Source organism: Aspergillus pseudotamarii (assembly GCF_009193445.1).
Source record: "Aspergillus pseudotamarii strain CBS 117625 unplaced genomic scaffold BDV38scaffold_125, whole genome shotgun sequence".
Classification (NCBI taxonomy): Eukaryota; Fungi; Ascomycota; class Eurotiomycetes; order Eurotiales; family Aspergillaceae; genus Aspergillus; species Aspergillus pseudotamarii.
Window position 1 is genome coordinate 18,771 of NW_022475139.1, and position 17,085 is coordinate 35,855.

A 17,085-nucleotide genomic window follows, 5' to 3' on the forward strand; every position below is an offset into this window, starting at 1 on the left:
GAGCTTCGTGCTTATGCGCATTATCACTGAACGTTATCTCAGATCTTGCGTTAGCTTGAGAGCTTAGACTCGCTCCATGCAATAGCACGTGGGTTGAAACAAGGCCGAGGTGCTTTCATACCCTAGATTGCGCAGTGGATGTTTACATCTGTATCACCCATTGTAGCTCGATATCTAGATCTTGCTGCTGTCTCACCTAAGGGAACAATGCCGACTCGAACACATATTCTAACATGTGTCGGTGCTTGTCACTCATTGGTGGCCGCGAGGCATAAGGATAATCTTGGTTCGAGACACTTATTTACTCCAAGCTAGGTTGTACACTAAGAAGAACCAACCGGTTTTTCTGTGGATCAAAGCTCGCATTATAGCACGTATGATTTGCTTAGTTTAAGTGGACCATCTTTCTCGCGTGTTTGTGTACGAGGACACGTACGACCACAAGCGCCCAACCGGAGGATATTGAATTAATAGAAAATGTAACTAATTACTCAGCGTTATATTTCACTGAATTTCTGTCTCCGTTAATGTAGCACAATGTCTGGTTTGAAAGGCATACCAGCCATGCCGGATACGAGAAACCCTAATTGCTGTCCACTGAGGCAGAATATGATTTGCTCACGATGCCGTCGGGGACTTGGCCCGTCAGCTTCGTCACAAGCTCATCATCTACATGCCTCCGAATGACATGAATATGCTCAAGAGCACGCACATTCTGCCACTTTATTCTGTTCTTGAACCATTGGATGTTGTCCCCCGCAGGCTCTCGTTGGCTCATATGTATCGCAAATGTTCTCTCGATAAAATCCGCAATCAGCCGACGGGACTCCGTAGTCGGATCACCCTCCGCATCTACAGGTATAGGCGTCTTCAGCCATACGACAAGGTGAACCATGCACGGCGACATGGCGTAGGGCCAGTCGTTGCGTAGAATGCGATAATCAGACTGGTCGGCGAAAGGAACTGCGTGGCGATAATGGCAACGGATCTCGGCATTATTGGCTTCATTTTCCCTGTGTAACCGTTTTTCGACAAGTTAGTTACAGAGCCGAATGTGTTCTGGATGTCTCGGGCAAAGAAGATGTAATTGCGGAGATCAGTCGAGCTGCGCTTCAGCTGGGACGTATCGCCACAGGCTGACTGTTTGTTAATGATGTCTAAGCCTCATACCACGAGTAGAAAGCCTTCCAACCAATTATCTCTTGAATATCCTCCCAAGTATGCGGGGCAAAGGCTTCCTCGGTGGTGGTAAAGACCTCCTTGTCTGCTTTGCTGAGCTCGAACGGTGCATTGCGCATCAGCTCCTCTGTATTGATGATCCTAGACATTTCAGAATGGCCGCAATAACAAAGTGAGCTGGTAGCTCCATGCCTCATGATCATCTCTCTCTCTATAGCCTTTGTCCAAGTTCTCTAGAGTTTAAGGCGTTCAGTGACAAAAATCCGCTCTCTACCCTGGGACATTAATGTGTAACCCTACGCGTATTGACGCACCGTAGTCCAGGGTCACATTGCGATCGGACCTTCAGAGCCATAACCATCAATGAATATGTATGGGAACCCCGGGTTCGGCCACATGGAACAAAAACCGGCTTACCACGGCGACAATCCACCTCATCGCGACCCTTCGTCCGGCGGCGGGGAAAGAGCAACTTGTCAGGCCCCCCAACGTCTCGTTTCTCCATTAGAGCTAATAAAGATGTTTATTTCTATTTCTAGCTTCGAGAGACTCTCCGTCAAACAGTCGACCGTGTTGCCGATATAGAAGAGGGATGTCTTACTTTTCTTCTCACCGAGACGCGTGGCGATGACGACGTAGTAGTATTCAAAGTCATTGAACGGTGAGCCAATTCCTCTGTATTCTGCAGCTAAGTCACTTCAACGGGAGCATTGCAGCTTATTTCTCGTATAGGTGGCTCAGCCCTTAACTTGTTCGGCATGTTGACGTGGGCTAGAATGAAATTGCCGAGTAGGAAAACTATCGGTAGCGTAAAACCATGCAATAGTCTTCTTTTCGACATTGTCCGGGCAATTTGATCCTTCTTCTGCGCTGTATTGTATAATCTTCTCCTCGTTATAGGCCTTCTTAATTCATGATGATCTCCCATACGGGATGGCGATCCTCGAGTGCCTTTGTTACGTTGGTTGTCTGTGTCGCTATTTTTACCGACATTTTCATCTATGGACTAATTGTCCCCGTGCTGCCCTTTGCCCTAAAGGTGCGAATGGGGATGCCAGAGAATGATATTCAATCCTGGGCCTCGACCTTTCTGGCTATCTATGGAGCCTCTATTTTTCTAGGGTCTTGTACGCTGCCAACAGCTCATCTTTGATATCCTAAGACAACTCTATCTAACATGAATCTCCCAATCCGCAGTACTCTTCGGCTGGATAGGCGGCCACTCAAAGACAAGGAAAGGCCCATTCCTCCTCGGTCTGATCGTCGTAGGCGGCGCCACTCTCCTAACCGCCCTCACAACATCCCTCCCTTTATTTCTTCTAGCCAGAGTGCTCCAGGGAATCTCCACCTCCAGCATCTTCACAATCGGCTACTGCCTCCTCCTCGACACAGTTGGGAGTAAGCATATCGGGAGCGCCATAGGCTTCACAAGCATGGGCCTAAGTCTAGGGCTCTTCGCCGGTCCCCTCATCGGCGGTTTCATCTACGATATAGCCGGTTACATGGCTGTTTTTGCTCCGGCTTTCGCTCTTGTACTCATCGAGATTATCCTCTGTGGACTCCTCAAGCCCCTACCACCCGGATATAAACAGAAACACCATCCATCGCCTGAACAGTCACCCCTATTACACCAGCCCCCAGAAGGACAAACACAATCTTCACCCCCAACCCTTCTCATCCTCCTCTGCTGTCCCCGCTTCCTAATCGCCATGATAGGCATGTGCATGCTAAACACCTTCATGACAGCCCTCGAGGCCGTCCTCCCAGTTTACCTCCAGGATCTCTTCAACTACACATCCAGCCAAATAGCCATCGTCTTTCTATCTTACTCCCTTCCGCTCATGCTTCTTTCTCCTCTTGCTGGTTACTGCGTGGACCGGATCGGTCCATACTGGCCAGCTATTTCAGGCTTCGCGCTCACTGCACCGAGTATGATGCTTCTGGGAATGATTCAGGAGAATACAACTCTGTATTCAGTGTTGTTACGGTTATTTTTATTTCTGTTTGGGTGTGGAGTGTCATTGGCCATGCCTGCTCTCATGACGGAAATTAGTATGGCGACTGAGGCGGTTGAAAAGCGTCATCCTGGGGTTTTCGGTGTCCGGGGTGCGTATTCGCAGGCGTATGGGTTGAGTAATGCTGCTTTTGCGGCTGGGACTCTTGCCGGGCCACTTTATGCGGGGTATATTCGTGAATGGGGTGGTTGGGTGGCTATGGCTGTTTCGATGGGAGTGCTGAGTCTTGCTACGGTGGTTTTGGTGGCTGTTTTTACGGGGAGACGGGGTGGACGTGGGAGGGAGGATGTTTGAGGATAACTTGTATTAGTGGTTGAATGAATTCGTCGAAGATTCATGAATTTGTCCAATAGTAATGCTACTTTTAGGATCTTTTAGGAGGTAGCGCTACAGGATACTCCAATGTCTCGATCTCCTCTGGGAATTGGAGGTCGTTCTCCCGACGCACTGTGTCCATAATCTCCATGACTGTCAGGCTCTCTAGCCAGGGCATCTCGGGACTCTCTGGAAGGCCTTCACAAATGCAGCGTGCGACTTCATCGGCTTCGAAGCAAAGTCCGTATGCACCGTCAGGTAGAAGGTCGGTCCTATCGCTGCTGATAACCCCCCGGCTGTTCATCCCGGGACTCCGGTTGATGGCCCGTAGTCGGGATGGGCACCAGGGCCAGCCGAAAATTTGTATTTCGCCTTGATCGCCTTGGATCCGTACCGCGGCGGTCTCGCCGACTGTGTTGGTTGTGGTACGTAGACTGACACTGGCTGTGGCTTGGATTTCCGGTCCGTCTGCTGTGCTGGGGGCAAATTTCATCAGGATGATGGTGGTTTCGTCGATACCTGATTTCGGGTTTTCGTCATAGCGGAGAGGACCTGATTTGGACGACTTTCTTTGGGTATGACTTGCAAAACCCAGTGGATTGAGTACACGCCAACTGAATAATATACCGTCAGTCATGCGTGTAGTAGATTGTTTTTCCGGGTGAACCTTTGAACTCACGGTCCAGCAGCGCTCCGCCAGCCAGTTCTTTTACTACCATGCGGTCGTCTGTCGCGAGATCCCTATATAGGTCCGCTCTCAGGCCATTATCTGTGAAGACATGGATGACGGTCCCTATGGCACCGGCTTGGAGAAGTCGACGTACCTCTACACTGACTGGGAGGAACCGTGTTCATAGTCCCTCCATGAGAAAGCATTGTTTCTGCTTCGCTATGGCGAAGAGCTTCTTGGCTTGTGCGGCTTTCACAGTCAGGCTTTTCTCACACAGGACATGCTTTCCCGCTTCGAGAGCTAGCATGGCATTCTGGAAGCGGTGGGAATGAGGTGTGGCGATATATATCACGTCGATGATAGGGCAGTTAATTAGATCGGACTGACTGCCGTATGCTTGACAGTAGGACGGAGCTTGAACTGTATTAATAAATTCTTGGGCGACATCTTCTGACCGAGAAGATGCTATCCCGGAAAGGAGGTGGCCGATATTAGCGTCTCTTCTTGTGGCCGGGTCGACGAGGAGGTCTTTGGCAAATTCTGTGCTTGTTAGAGGACTTTTATTATGGCTCGAGGGGGAAGACGTACTCTTGGCAATGCGTCCTGTGCCTGCGAGGTGTTAATCTTGTTCTTCCTGTACTGAACCATACCCATGATGCATTATAAGTACATACCCAAAACACTCAACGTATTTCGTCAGTAACCATTGTCATCAAGGGTGGTGATGAAATTGCCCGAGGGAGTTTCAATCTCATATCCGTAGGAAATTCGTATTTATATCTCCCGAGGGTCAGCACCGGGTTTCAACTCGAAGACGTTTAAAATGCGGTTACACCTGCCAGGTTGCGTCTGTGGCACTAAATATCCTCCGATGTGGCGTTTCCAGTTTGGTTCAAATACTCGATTCCTGCTTTCTGGACCGCGTATGAGTTTTAAATAGCGCGCCTAACTATGATCCCTTTTTCTGTCCCTCTGTCTGTCCCTCAGGATTGACCGAGGCAACACTTCCGAATATGGATAAACACACCAATACTATCCCTACAACTTGCACCACCATTATCGGCACCGAATTAGCCAATATTGAAGCTGTGCTCACTCGGAAGAGCCTGTCCGACAAGGGAACATACACCCGGCTTTGTGAACAATGGCTGGAACAGTTCTTGGAAGGCAATAGCGGACGAGCACTAGATGTCTCCTCCTACGCCTCCGCCCTGGAGATGGCCGCCATACTTGCCGATATCCAACCAGGCGACGAGGTAGTTGTCCCTAGCTATACGTACGTGACAACTGTCAACGCATTCGCGCTGAGGGGCCCCGTACCAGTGTTTGTAGATTTGGAAGACGCCACGATGAACATTGACGCGAGCAATCATTCCCGTTAATTACGGCGGAGTCTCATACGACATGGGCAAAATCATAGAGGTCGCTAAGAGACACGAGCTATTCATCTGCGGGGATACAGCCATGGCGTGTATGTCTACCTATAAGGGGCAGATGCTCGGCACTATTGGCAATGTCGGCTGCCTCAGCTTTCAGGAAAAGAAGAACAATACAGCCGGAGGTCAGGGAGGTGCCCTCCTAATCAATGACCCAGCGCTGGTCGAGCGAGCCGAGATCCTCTATGATCACGGGACTAACCGTTCGCACTTTATGCGCAGTGAAGTTGATCGCTACCAGTGGCTGGATCTGGGGTTGAATGCCACTCTTTCTGAACTGCAGGCAGCGTTTCTGTACGCGCACTTACAAGCCGCGGATTGCATCAATGCGCGCAGAAGGCATATCTGGGGCCATTACTTTGTCAGTTTGTTACCTTTAGTCCGCAAGGGGTACATTACTTTACCCCATGCTCCTGATAATACCACCCATAATGCGAACATGTTCTATATTAGGCTTATGGGCCCCACGCAGCGCCAGGATATGATTCGGCATATGGCAAGCGCCAAGGTTCAGGTACATCCACAAGTTTATGCCGCTACATTCGTCTCCTTTTGGTAGGAGTCACAGTCGCTTTCATGGAGATGACCGTGTTACGTCACTCGCAAGCTGGCAGATCTTGCTGCTCCCGGAGCATTTGGCGCTGTCTGATTGGGCGCAGGAGGTTGTGATCCGGGAAGTGTTTGCTTTTTGGGATGAGACAGCCGAGGGTGGTATTTAGTACTATACTCAGGTTAAACAACCGTGGTCCGTGGCCTTTTGGTCGAATAGGTTGTGTTCGTGGTTGTTCGAATGGCTACCTGCAACGGTTCACAATATTGCTATTCCGGGAGGTGCGATTTCAATGGCATGATCGTACTGAAGGTCAGAGACCAGGCCGCGAATAGGATATGAAGCAGATGTAGCGACTCGGACACCGTCCAACAAGCTATTGAATAGTGTCTTAAACAGTCTGTAATACTGTTCAATGAACCCAGGTGGTTCGATCAAATGTGTTTCAACAGCAGGTAGCGTTCTCCTAATGCCTGTAATAATTTCGAAGTTGCACTGGAAGTACTGTTTTGGCCTTTCAGTTTCACCGGAGTGTTTGTGCTGTATGTTTCACTGGTGGAAACTGGGCCTGTATGAAACAGGCAATACGCATTATAGGTACGGAGTAGGTAATAAGCAAAGCAAAACCTTGACAATCTGAAATTCATGAAATTCATGAAATTCTTGGCATTTTGACATTGTGATATTTTTAAAATTCAAATCCCAAACACTTGTCAGACAAGTCATTGCCCTTCTAATTGCCTTTTTCGTGGATATATTGTTTGGAGGGAGTAATTACATGGTCAATTTCACGAGGTATGTATACAATGAACAAGGTTGCATGATATTCTAATAGGTATCTGAAAATGTCAATATTGAAATTCATGAAATTCTTGGCATTTCGATGTCCTGCCTTCTGGTCTTTTATCCGGTGCTTATCAAAGTCGCTGTATGGATCTTGAGCTTCACCAACGTGAAATGTCAATTGATCGATAGTCCTTTAAATTATTAGTCTGTGTATTTATATGTCGGAGTCAACTCTCAGTCCGACTCCGATGCTTCGACCAACACAGTATGATACTCCGATGTGAAGATCGATATATATTTTAGCCCACCACCTTTCTTACCTGTGAAGGCATGCAACTAAGACCGTGGTAGGCTGAGTGCTGGTTTCGCTCGCTCTCTCGATTCCGGATGAGTTGGGTGATACCTCATTGTAATTCTATTCTCCAGTGAATGATCCCTTCTTCATACTCAACTACGGACCCGGCTTGATGAATCAGTATGACGCTTTGATCAACCCTCTCAGATGCCCCATCGTTTATGATCATAGGACTATGTATGCACAAGTAGAAGCTCACGCTTCAACGCAATAATGATGTTAGAGATCAATAATTCCGTATGTGAGACCCACTTCCCCCTCTCCAACATGGTCTTGTTGTGAGATGGCGAGTTCCCAGAGGACCAAACGCAAGGGCGAGGACGATCGTCGGGAAAGTCACGTTTTTTATGGGTTTCGAAGACTTGGTTATTTGACAGGGCCCATTGATTGGCGATTTTTCGGGTCACTAACGCTGAGCTTAACCAAGGGAGACTTATGGGCGTTTTACGTCAGTCAATGATCGGATCGATCGAGGAACACAGAAAAGCCCATTGTGATGTTGGTTTCTTAAACCAGTTACCAGTGCAGGAACCGAACTTGTCCATTGTGCTCGTCCATCGTTAAAAATGCCCCATCTGATGTCAACAACCTCTCATTGTCGATCACCAGAATTATAGTCTTACTATGAATTGACTAGAGGAAATATTCACGATTAGCATGGGTTACACCCTCGGCTAGAGCTTTTGCACCCGCATGGGTTTGCCACTTTTGTTTCAATTCCGCCACTTTGGGGATCCTCCTTGGGAAGAATATTAGCAATCGAATTGATTCATGTACACCATTGAACTTTTTTGCTCACAGACCATGAATGGATACGTGTCAGATTTTACCCAATTTAGGTATGGAAACGGAGAGACCGATCGACAGTATTGGGACCATGCATACAATGCTCTAGACCCAAGTCACGATGGAGCGATCTGACCAAGTGTATACGTATTCACGACTATCTCATTAAATACTAGCCAATACCAACGAACACTAAGAATACTAGTACTAAGAATACTCATAATAACTTCTGAGCCCTGGCCAGATTACGGTACTGTTGCCTTACTCATTTTGGTAGCCGGCGTTGAACTTCCAACCAATCAGATGACTGTCGGGTGATATTTTCTCATGGTGGGGAACAGCCGGAGACTTGGCAGGGTCACGGGCTGCAAAAGCACAGAAAAAAAAAAGATCGTCCAACAAATTGTCCACAAGGCTGATTGGGCGTTCATCACCTCGAATATCCACCATGTCTTCATCATATACTATGGAGGACTATGGAGGACTAGTCTCAAGTCACGATGGACAGGATCACTCCCCGCGAAGAACCATCCAGGACGGGAAAAATCATGTATGACCACGCGCTGGGAATGAAGTCAAGAATGGATTGACCGGAGAGAATTCCAGCCAGAATTCCCAGGCAACCCCTGTTCATGACAATGGAGGTTGAACGTTCAGACGGGAACCACTCGATTCTAATCGATGGTGAAACACGCCCGCCCCATGATGGTGCCTGGAATAGCCTGAGGTGGCTTTTTTTTTTTTTTTTTTTTCCTACTCTTGCCCTGAGTGATACCCGTGGTACGGAGCACACAGATCCTTTGCGGCTTGTTCCTTCACACTTCTTTCTTCCCTTTTCCTTCTCTTTCTCTTTCTCTTTCTCCCCCATTTGACATCCGAACCAGATTGACCGTCCTTCATTTGTCTTGTATCAGTGTCCTGATCTGTCCCTCACTCTCATTTGACGAGTTACGCTCTTTTTTTCAGATACGAATTGATCTGTTGATCTTTTCCTGCTTCACGTTTGGATGCTGGGTTTGACCCACCTCTCCCCCACAAGAACCAGTGGGAGTGGCATCTAGAATCTGTCTTGATGCTTGCCATTCGATAACCTAAATCGAAACTGTTCCTTGGAGTCGCTCGCTCGCAGTTACTAATTTTACCCCTCTTTGGGCTGCTGGACAGCTGTCGCTCTTTTTAGATATAACTGGCCGTCAATCCCACTCACTGTTCGTGCCGCGTCTGCAGCTCTAATGTCGACTCGGCCTGGTCTCGCTGAAAAGCGACTGTCGGCACATCGCTTCCAACAGATCCCTGATTATTCTGGCGACGGCATGGCCAACCCAAACGATGTCACCATTGAAATTCCTCTAAACCCCGTCCCTAGTCGGGGACAAACGGGCGCTCGCAAGACCAGTATCAACCCCACGAGCCCTGACCCCAATTTGTATGAACCGCCGGGAGAGGGAGGTGCCGAAGAAAAGGCCGCCCTGGTCACCGGTCCGGGACGTCGCAAACGAATTGATTCGGCGCGAGCGCGGTCATTGGACGATCCAGAAGATGGGACTCTGACGCGCATGGGACGCATCTACCAAGCCGTCTTCAACTTCTCCATCATCACCAGATACCTCATCTATGTGACTCCCCTGGCGCTTTTGATTGCAATTCCCATTATTGTGGGCGCCACCGTCCGTCAAGACACGAGGATTGGCGGCGTACCCTTGCATTGGTTTTTCACCTGGATTGAGGTCGTCTGGCTAAGCTTGTGGGTGTGCAAAATCTTCGCTCACTTCCTCCCCTATGTCTTCCAATTCCTGGTTGGTATCGTCAGCTCTGGCACCCGCAAGTATGCCTTGATTCTCCAGAGCCTGAAATTTCCCATCGCCACCGTGCTCTGGGCTGTGGTCTCCCTAGTCACTTTCTTACCGGTATGTTCCAAAATTCGATCCAGCAGCAGGCCACTTGCTAATCCGGCCGCATGTAGATCATGACGTTGAACCCTGTCAAGAAGGCGGAGAATGATACGGGAACTAAGTCTTGGGAGAGAACGATCAAGAACATTCTGTTTGCCTTATTCGTCTGCAGTTTGATCTTCCTCGCCGAGAAAGCTATCGTGCAGCTGATCTCGATCAGTTACCACCGAAAGCAATTCGATAAGAAGATCAAAGAATCCAAGCGCAACGTCACCCTCCTGGGCGAACTGTACGATGCCTCTCGGAGTATGTTCCCCATGTACTGTAAGGAGTTTCGCGAGGAAGATACCGCGATGACCGACATCATCGCTAGCAAAGTGAAGGGTATGCCGCGTTCGGGATCGGCGCCCTTGCGGCTAATTAGGGAAGTTGGGCAAAATGTTGGCCGGATCGGTGACAAGGTGACGGCAGCATTCGGTGATGTCGCTCAAGAACTCACAGGTAAAGAAGTGTTCAATGCCAACTCTGCTCGCTCCATTGTTACGCTCGCGTTGGAGCGCAAGAGGTCGTCAGAAGCCCTGGCGCGCCGAATCTGGATGTCGTTCGTTATTGAGGGGCGAGAAGCCTTGTATTTCGAAGATATTGCCGAGGTATTGGGTGCCGGTAAGGAAGTGGAGGCAGAGGAATGCTTCCAAATCTTGGACCGGGATGGCAATGGTGATATTAGTTTGGACGAGATGATCCTGACTGTCGCGGAGATTGGTCGCGGAAGGAAAGCATTGAACCACAGCATGCATGATGTGGACCAGGCGATTCACGTTTTGGACAATCTCTTAATGACGATTGCGTTCGGTATCAGTGTGTTGGTCTTTGTCTCATTCGTGACAAGCGGCTTTGGCACGGTTATCGCTGCGGGTGCGACTTCTCTACTATCTCTGAGTTTCGTCTTCGCCACCACCGCTCAAGAAGTCCTTGGTTCCTGTATCTTCTTGTTTGTGAAACATCCTTTCGACGTTGGCGATCGGGTGGAAATCTCCAGCCAGCCATACACGGTGGAACGTATCTCATTGCTTTTCACGGTCTTTACTAGCGTGACCGACCGTCGAACCACCCAGGTTCCCAACGTCGTGCTGAACACGCTTTGGATTGACAATTTCACCCGGTCCAATGCCATGCATGAGACATTGACAATTCCCATCAAATTTGACACGAACTTCTCCGATGTCGAAATGCTTCGGCAAGAAATGGAGCTCTTTGTCCGCGACAAGGAGAACAGCCGTGACTTCCAGCCGGACGTCAGCATTGATTTCGCTGGGGTGGGTGATATGGATAAGCTGGAGCTCGCTGTCACTATCTGCCATAAATCCAACTGGGCCATTGAGTCGGTTCGCGCGGCCCGTCGCTCCAAGTTCATGTGCGCATTGGTTGCAGCCATCCGCAAGGTTCCTATTCGCGCCCCTGGTGCGGCCGATGAGGAACCTGCTGCCGAAGACAACAACGATGATAAGCCTGATGGAGGTGATAACAACGGCCCCGGCCTCAACACCGAAAAGATGGCAGTGTCTAGTCTCACCGCTACGGACAGCCTCCATGATCCGACTATGCCATATGGCGACTCACGGTCGACCGGCTTGGACCTTGGCCGGGATTCCGGGTCCCTGCAGCGTCGTGGAGGCGGAGCCTCGACCACCTCTCACAGCCAAGGGACCTTCGTCGATTCCAGTCGTTCCGCCGGGGAAGGCGAGGGACACGACACGGAGAGTTTCCAATCGCCGGCCGCCTCCCCAAGAAAGGATCAGTTGGGCGTCCCCCATGGCACCCTCAACCGCGAGCCATCGACCGGCCGCCGCAAGGCCAGCGGCAACCAGAGCACCCAGAGCACCCAGAGCACCTACCCTACTGCCACGGGCGGTGTTCCCATCCTGGCGGCGCCCGTTCCGCCTCGGCATGTTGTCACGGCTCCAGCACCACCTCCCTCTGCACCTCTACCACCGGCACCGCCGGCAGCGGATTACCAGGCCTACCCCGGCCACTACTACGAGGACAGTCCGTATGACTCCAGCGAGCGGTATGAGCTCCCCTCAATGCCACAGCCCTCAGAGCAGGAGACCTACGGGGAATATCCGTCGCCACACATGAATCAGTCGCCGACCAACGAACAACACCCCTCCAATGAGCGGATGCCCGGTGCATTCGTCTCGCGCACATCGCAATACGGAGCGAACAACCACAACACTCGCTGAATAACAGGTCAAAACCATACATAAGAAATGATTAAAAGGGTATGATTTTATAATTTTGGGCGTTTTGTAATACCAGCTTGTGCACAGTATGTACGGGAATCAATGTGTGTACGATGTCTCTTCTATTTAGCGATATGGACTAGCACTCTAGTTTTCTATTTTACCAGTATCATACATAGAAATCGAAGTCTGACCAAATCGGAGATATTTCATAATACAAATTCGCATAAAAAAAAACAAAGACCTATAGTACAAATATGTGACGGGTATCACAGTGAACAAACAGTCCAGAGCCCCATGAATGAGACATTACCTCAGTCCAGCAAAAGACGACAACGCATCACTTCACTTCAACTCCTTCCACGGATAAGAAACCTCATCATCCTTCCTCACCCAGATCTTCGACTTCCGCTTGTTCACCACATGCTCCACAAACACCTCCCGCGTATACTGCGCCTTGTACTTGCGGATCCACCGTGGATCCCACAGCTCGCTCGCAATGCCTAGATCCTTACAACACCGCACCAGCGCATTGGACCGACATCCCTCCGTCGCAGTTGGAATCCCATCCGGCGAGAAGTAATCCTGTTCGCCGCGCGCAACAGAAACAAGCCTATCGATTACCCGATCAATTAGCCAACCCCAATCCAGTAAATCAAATCCCAATCCCAATCTCCAACAAAAAAGAAAAAAAAGAAGAAAAACATACCGTCCATTACAAACCAAAGCATACTCCCTCGTAACCGTCTTCGGAGTAACAATACTCTCACTCCGGGGCACAAGCCCCCAACCCCCGGGTCCAAACGCCCGATTCAAAATCCGACGGTACTTAATCTCAGGCAAGTAGAGTATGCCATCGGGCTTAATCTCCACTTCTTCCGGGTCCGTCTCGGCGAGGAGGATATCGGCCGCTTCTTTGGGGAACGGGGCTGCGGAGAGTCCGTGGAAGGAGCGCGTCCAGTCGATCTTTTCTTCTGGGGTGGTCTCGAGCTCGAGGGGTTTGTCGAAGAGTCCGGTTTTGGAGATGTTGGGGGTTGTGGGGTGGGTTGGGGTTGGGGAGAGGATTTTGGCGACTTGGGGAGAGGGTTGCCTTTGGGAGGTTGTTGGTGTGGTTGGTGGTGTTGGTTTGTTGTTTGTGGCTGGCGTGATGGGTTTGGGTGGTTGTGATGGCTGTTGTTGTTGACGGTGGGAGGTTGTGCTGAGGGTTCTGAGTTGGGGGTGGATGGGCGTCTTTGTTCGGGATAGGAGCATTTCTGCTGCCCGTAGGCTGCGGGGGAGTGACATTTTTTGTGTCTGTTTAGTGCTGGATGTTGGGATTGGAGCTGGTGTTCATTCTGGGATGCGGAGGTGAGTCGGATTTCTGATGTTACGTTGATAGCTTGATATGATCACGTGACGTGACAGCGAATGTTGTGAGCAAGGATGGCAGAGGAGAGATGGATTGGATCTGACTAGGGTACATAGTATAGTAGTACATAGGGGTCTAAGGTAGGAGAGTAAGTGTAGCATGTTTAAGCGTCCTTGGTTTGGGTGCGCTCGTCGTTGCCCTTGCGCTTCCAGCATTCGCGGAACGCCTCCATCTGTATGTATGGTTGGGACATAATTAGCAGTCTGACAATTGGGCCGAGCCTTTGAATATGAGATCCGGATTGAGGTATATGTGTATTTGTGACAATCCCCAAGAACATCCCATATTGCGGTTTTTACAGTGGTGCTGGGGGTTGGGGGTTGGGCGATGGGCGTTGGATGTCGGGATACAAGGTATCGGAAACCAACTAACCTCTTTCTTGCACGCCCGCCAGTCCTTCTTCGCAAAGTAACAGTCGTTCATTTTATCCTGCTCCACTACGCAGGGTCAGTCCAGCGATCGTCCGGTGATAACCGTCCAGATTTGCAGCCCACCTGAGCAGCCCGTGCTGAAGATCCGCTTATCCCTAAGAGAAACGGATTCCCCGCGTCAGTTCACCACCGAACAGTCATTCATTCCTCCGCAATCACTTCATTTCTCTCTCTTACCACTCATCCGGCTCGTCGTCGTCCACGTCCACCACTCTCGGGTTTTGCTCCTTGGGTGACATTGTGATTGAAATTATTGCAGGTGTATAAGGCGCTGGTAGTTGTTTGTCAGGACGAGGAATTGTCGGAGGGAATTCTTGAACTCCGAAATGACATCCGCAGGCCCCAACACTACGGGGAAGAAGGTCAACGTCCTGGTCTACTCCGGTATGTCCTAATTTGTACAGATCAATTTCACGTTGGACTAATTAATTTTTGTCTATATAGGCAATGGGACCACCGTTGAATCCGTCCGCCACTGTCTCTATACTCTCCGCCGCCTGCTCGCCCCCCACTATGCCGTGATCCCCGTGACAGCCGACATGCTCGTCAAGGAGCCATGGACCCTCACCTGCGCCCTACTCGTGATCCCCGGTGGAGCCGATCTAGGATATTGTCGAGCCCTGAATGGACCGGGGAACCGCCGAATCGAACAGTTCGTCCGCCGAGGTGGCGCCTACTTGGGTTTCTGTGCGGGGGGTTACTACGGCTGCAAACGGTGCGAGTTCGAGGTCGGCGATAAGACCTACGAGGTGATCGGCGATCGCGAGCTGGCTTTCTTCCCGGGTATCTGTCGAGGATGTGCATTCCCTGGTTTTGTTTATCATAGTGAGGCCGGTGCGCGGGCGACGGAGCTGAAGGTGTCCAAGGAGGCCTTGACTGTGGGCATTGTGCCGGAGAGCTTCCGGTCGTATTACAATGGGGGCGGCGTCTTTGTGGATGCATCCTCGTATGCGGATAAGGGTGTCGAGGTGCTGGCCAGCTATACAGAGGAGCTCAATGTCGACTCGGGATCGGGGGCGGCGGCTGTTGTCTACTGTAAAGTAGGTGAGGGGGCGGCGGTTCTGACGGGGCCACATCCGGAGTATGTATCCTGGCGAGATGATTTGAACAAAGACTAATGTGTCTAGATTCGCTGCTGTGAACCTTGACAAAAGTGCCGGCGGTCCGGAATACGGAAAATTGGTAGACGCCTTAGCTGCGGATGACAGGGCACGGACGGACTTCCTGAAGGCCTGTTTGACGAAGTTGGGACTGCAAGTCACGCAGAATACGACGACCGTGCCGTCACTTTCTTCGCTGCATATCTCTTCCCTAGACCCAGCTGATACTGCTTCGATTCTTTCGTCATTGCAAGAACTCATCACTACCGATGGAGAGCACCAGTACCTCAAGGATGAGAATGACACATTCCGCATCGAGAAGCCCGAGGCTTGGAATATGGAATCGCTACAAGAGGCCCTTCCAGACGATTCGAAAGAGGACTCGGGTAAGGCTGAAGAGGGCATCGTCGATTACAATGCTATTGTAAAGCACCTTGTGATCCATGAAGACGTACCATCGTCGAAGATGACCCCCTATTTTAACCACCATGCGTTCTATTCCAATCTCCGGCAATACCAATCGCAAATGAAGGAGGGTGCGTCAGAGTTTGGCTCCAGCATTGTCTATGGAGAGGTTGTCACGAGCACCAACACCATCCTAGAAAAGTAAGTCCTACCGGCCAAGGTATGCTGGCCGTTTCTAACTCGGACAGAAATCCGAAGCTTCTTCGCAACTTGCCGAACGGGTTCACGGCCACCGCTACTACGCAGGTCGCAGGACGAGGCCGAGGCTCCAACGTCTGGGTGTCGCCCGCGGGTGCCCTCATGTTCTCAACGGTGGTCCGCCACCCAATGGAGAAGATGCAGTCTGCGCCGGTTGTCTTCATCCAGTACCTAGCCGCCATGGCGGTGGTGCAAGGTATCAAGAGCTACGATAAGGGCTTCGAGGAGATGCCCGTCAAAATGAAATGGCCGAATGACATCTGTGAGTTGTAGAAAACCCCCGGATACCCGTTTCTATACTGACTGAACAGATGCCCTGGATCCCGAGAACGCGGATAAGAAACGCTACACCAAAATCTGTGGTATCCTGGTAAACTCGCACTACTCATCGGGCGAATACACGTCAGTGGTCGGCATCGGCGTCAACGCCACCAACGCGTCGCCGACTACCTCTTTGAACGCGCTGGCCGCACACTTCCTCGGTAATAAAACGGCGCCTATTACCCTCGAAAAGCTCCTGGCGCGATTCTTAACCACGTTCGAAGAGCTGCACACGCGCTTCCTCCGGACGGGTTTCGATAAGACATTCGAGGAGATGTATTACAGCGACTGGTTGCATATGCATCAAGTTGTTACTTTGGAAGAAGAAGGTGGCGCCAGGGCCCGGATCAAGGGTATCACCCGAGACTATGGGTTATTGCTCGCCGAGGAATTGGGCTGGGACGATCGGCCGACCGGGCGGATATGGCAATTGCAAAGTGATAGTAATAGCTTCGACTTCCTCCGCGGACTGGTGAGGCGTAAAGTGTAGCCTAGATTCGAGATAGATTCACGATACACGTCATGAGTGACAAGAATAGAATATAAAGAGATGCTGCTATATTTGGTGGGAAGGCTGAGCACTGTCAAGCAAGTGCCAAGGAGGCTTGGCCAACTGCCCTAAGACAAGGCTGAGCGGGACAGAAGTGGATCCCTCCGGTTGTTACGCCGGCAGCAGCTCAGCGTCAACAAGCTGTCAACAACTTCCAGCTACGCTGGTAATTCGCTCAGAAACCCTGTCAAACCAGGTCTCTTAGCGTATTCTCCCCATGGGAGGTACGTGAGGAGTCCAACGAGAGACTGAGACTACCTGAAACGGCCCGTAATCACGGCGTCAGCCCTCGTCCATTCCTTCGAATTCTCTCAGCTAACACAAATTTGGGATTCGCCGATCATGTGCCGTGATCATCAGGCACCAGGATTATTTATTCGTCCCT

General features: G+C 50.5%; 8 protein-coding genes across 8 annotated transcripts; 4 read left to right on the top strand and 4 right to left on the bottom strand.

Moving 5' to 3' along the window:
- Nucleotides 1-583: 583 nt before the first annotated feature.
- On the bottom strand, nt 584-1,328 carry BDV38DRAFT_276224 (GIG1 family protein; the record flags this gene model as incomplete). Its single annotated transcript, XM_032058179.1, has 3 exons — nt 584-988; nt 1,045-1,136; nt 1,193-1,328. The coding sequence occupies 3 exons, from the start codon at nt 1,326-1,328 to the stop codon at nt 584-586; spliced, it is 633 nt and encodes a 210-aa protein (XP_031907175.1).
- Nucleotides 1,329-2,095: 767 nt separating this feature from the next.
- On the top strand, nt 2,096-3,488 carry BDV38DRAFT_290665 (MFS transporter; the record flags this gene model as incomplete). Its single annotated transcript, XM_032061530.1, has 2 exons — nt 2,096-2,306; nt 2,377-3,488. The coding sequence occupies 2 exons, from the start codon at nt 2,096-2,098 to the stop codon at nt 3,486-3,488; spliced, it is 1,323 nt and encodes a 440-aa protein (XP_031907176.1).
- An 80-nt stretch (nt 3,489-3,568) lies between these two features.
- Nucleotides 3,569-4,833, bottom strand: BDV38DRAFT_276226 (uncharacterized protein; the record flags this gene model as incomplete). The annotated part of the gene is made up of 5 exons (XM_032058180.1): nt 3,569-3,694; nt 3,799-4,028; nt 4,189-4,344; nt 4,453-4,644; nt 4,764-4,833. 5 exons carry the CDS (start codon nt 4,831-4,833, stop codon nt 3,569-3,571), a joined length of 774 nt encoding a protein of 257 aa, XP_031907177.1.
- A 359-nt stretch (nt 4,834-5,192) lies between these two features.
- Nucleotides 5,193-6,334, top strand: BDV38DRAFT_290666 (pyridoxal phosphate-dependent transferase; the record flags this gene model as incomplete). Its single annotated transcript, XM_032061531.1, has 3 exons — nt 5,193-5,556; nt 5,600-6,129; nt 6,275-6,334. 3 exons carry the CDS (start codon nt 5,193-5,195, stop codon nt 6,332-6,334), a joined length of 954 nt encoding a protein of 317 aa, XP_031907178.1.
- Nucleotides 6,335-9,144: 2,810 nt separating this feature from the next.
- BDV38DRAFT_32924 (serine/threonine protein kinase) lies at nt 9,145-12,400 on the top strand. Its single transcript, XM_032063179.1, has 2 exons — nt 9,145-9,999; nt 10,056-12,400. The coding sequence occupies exons 1-2, from the start codon at nt 9,325-9,327 to the stop codon at nt 12,225-12,227; spliced, it is 2,847 nt and encodes a 948-aa protein (XP_031907179.1). The 5' UTR covers nt 9,145-9,324; the 3' UTR covers nt 12,228-12,400.
- Nucleotides 12,400-13,696, bottom strand: BDV38DRAFT_33406 (putative mitochondrial genome maintenance protein Mgm101). Its single transcript, XM_032063185.1, has 2 exons — nt 12,937-13,696; nt 12,400-12,840 (listed from the first exon to the last, which is right to left on the bottom strand). The coding sequence occupies exons 1-2, from the start codon at nt 13,509-13,511 to the stop codon at nt 12,573-12,575; spliced, it is 843 nt and encodes a 280-aa protein (XP_031907180.1). The 5' UTR covers nt 13,512-13,696; the 3' UTR covers nt 12,400-12,572.
- Nucleotides 13,697-13,738: 42 nt separating this feature from the next.
- BDV38DRAFT_276230 (uncharacterized protein) lies at nt 13,739-14,305 on the bottom strand (the record flags this gene model as incomplete). Its single annotated transcript, XM_032058181.1, has 4 exons — nt 13,739-13,807; nt 14,008-14,072; nt 14,130-14,161; nt 14,244-14,305. The coding sequence occupies 4 exons, from the start codon at nt 14,303-14,305 to the stop codon at nt 13,739-13,741; spliced, it is 228 nt and encodes a 75-aa protein (XP_031907181.1).
- Nucleotides 14,226-16,923, top strand: BDV38DRAFT_33312 (biotin--[acetyl-CoA-carboxylase] ligase BPL1). Its single transcript, XM_032063183.1, has 5 exons — nt 14,226-14,450; nt 14,511-15,147; nt 15,194-15,772; nt 15,820-16,091; nt 16,141-16,923. The coding sequence occupies exons 1-5, from the start codon at nt 14,393-14,395 to the stop codon at nt 16,638-16,640; spliced, it is 2,046 nt and encodes a 681-aa protein (XP_031907182.1). The 5' UTR covers nt 14,226-14,392; the 3' UTR covers nt 16,641-16,923.
- Nucleotides 16,924-17,085: the final 162 nt, after the last annotated feature.

What these genes read in the sequence shown, in the direction of transcription:
- BDV38DRAFT_32924 (XM_032063179.1), top strand. Translation starts at nt 9,325, where the DNA reads ATGTCGACTCGGCCTGGTCTCGCTGAAAAGCGACTGTCGGCACATCGC. An exon ending in CCCTAGTCACTTTCTTACCG is followed by an intron (nt 10,000 to 10,055) that starts GTATGTTCCAAA and finishes GGCCGCATGTAG; the next exon opens with ATCATGACGTTGAACCCTGT.
- BDV38DRAFT_33406 (XM_032063185.1), bottom strand. Translation starts at nt 13,511, where the DNA reads ATGTCACTCCCCCGCAGCCTACGGGCAGCAGAAATGCTCCTATCCCGA. An exon ending in GCTTTGGTTTGTAATGGACG is followed by an intron (nt 12,841 to 12,936) that starts GTATGTTTTTCT and finishes GGTAATCGATAG; the next exon opens with GCTTGTTTCTGTTGCGCGCG.
- BDV38DRAFT_33312 (XM_032063183.1), top strand. Translation starts at nt 14,393, where the DNA reads ATGACATCCGCAGGCCCCAACACTACGGGGAAGAAGGTCAACGTCCTG. An exon ending in CAACGTCCTGGTCTACTCCG is followed by an intron (nt 14,451 to 14,510) that starts GTATGTCCTAAT and finishes TTGTCTATATAG; the next exon opens with GCAATGGGACCACCGTTGAA. An exon ending in GAAATGGCCGAATGACATCT is followed by an intron (nt 16,092 to 16,140) that starts GTGAGTTGTAGA and finishes CTGACTGAACAG; the next exon opens with ATGCCCTGGATCCCGAGAAC.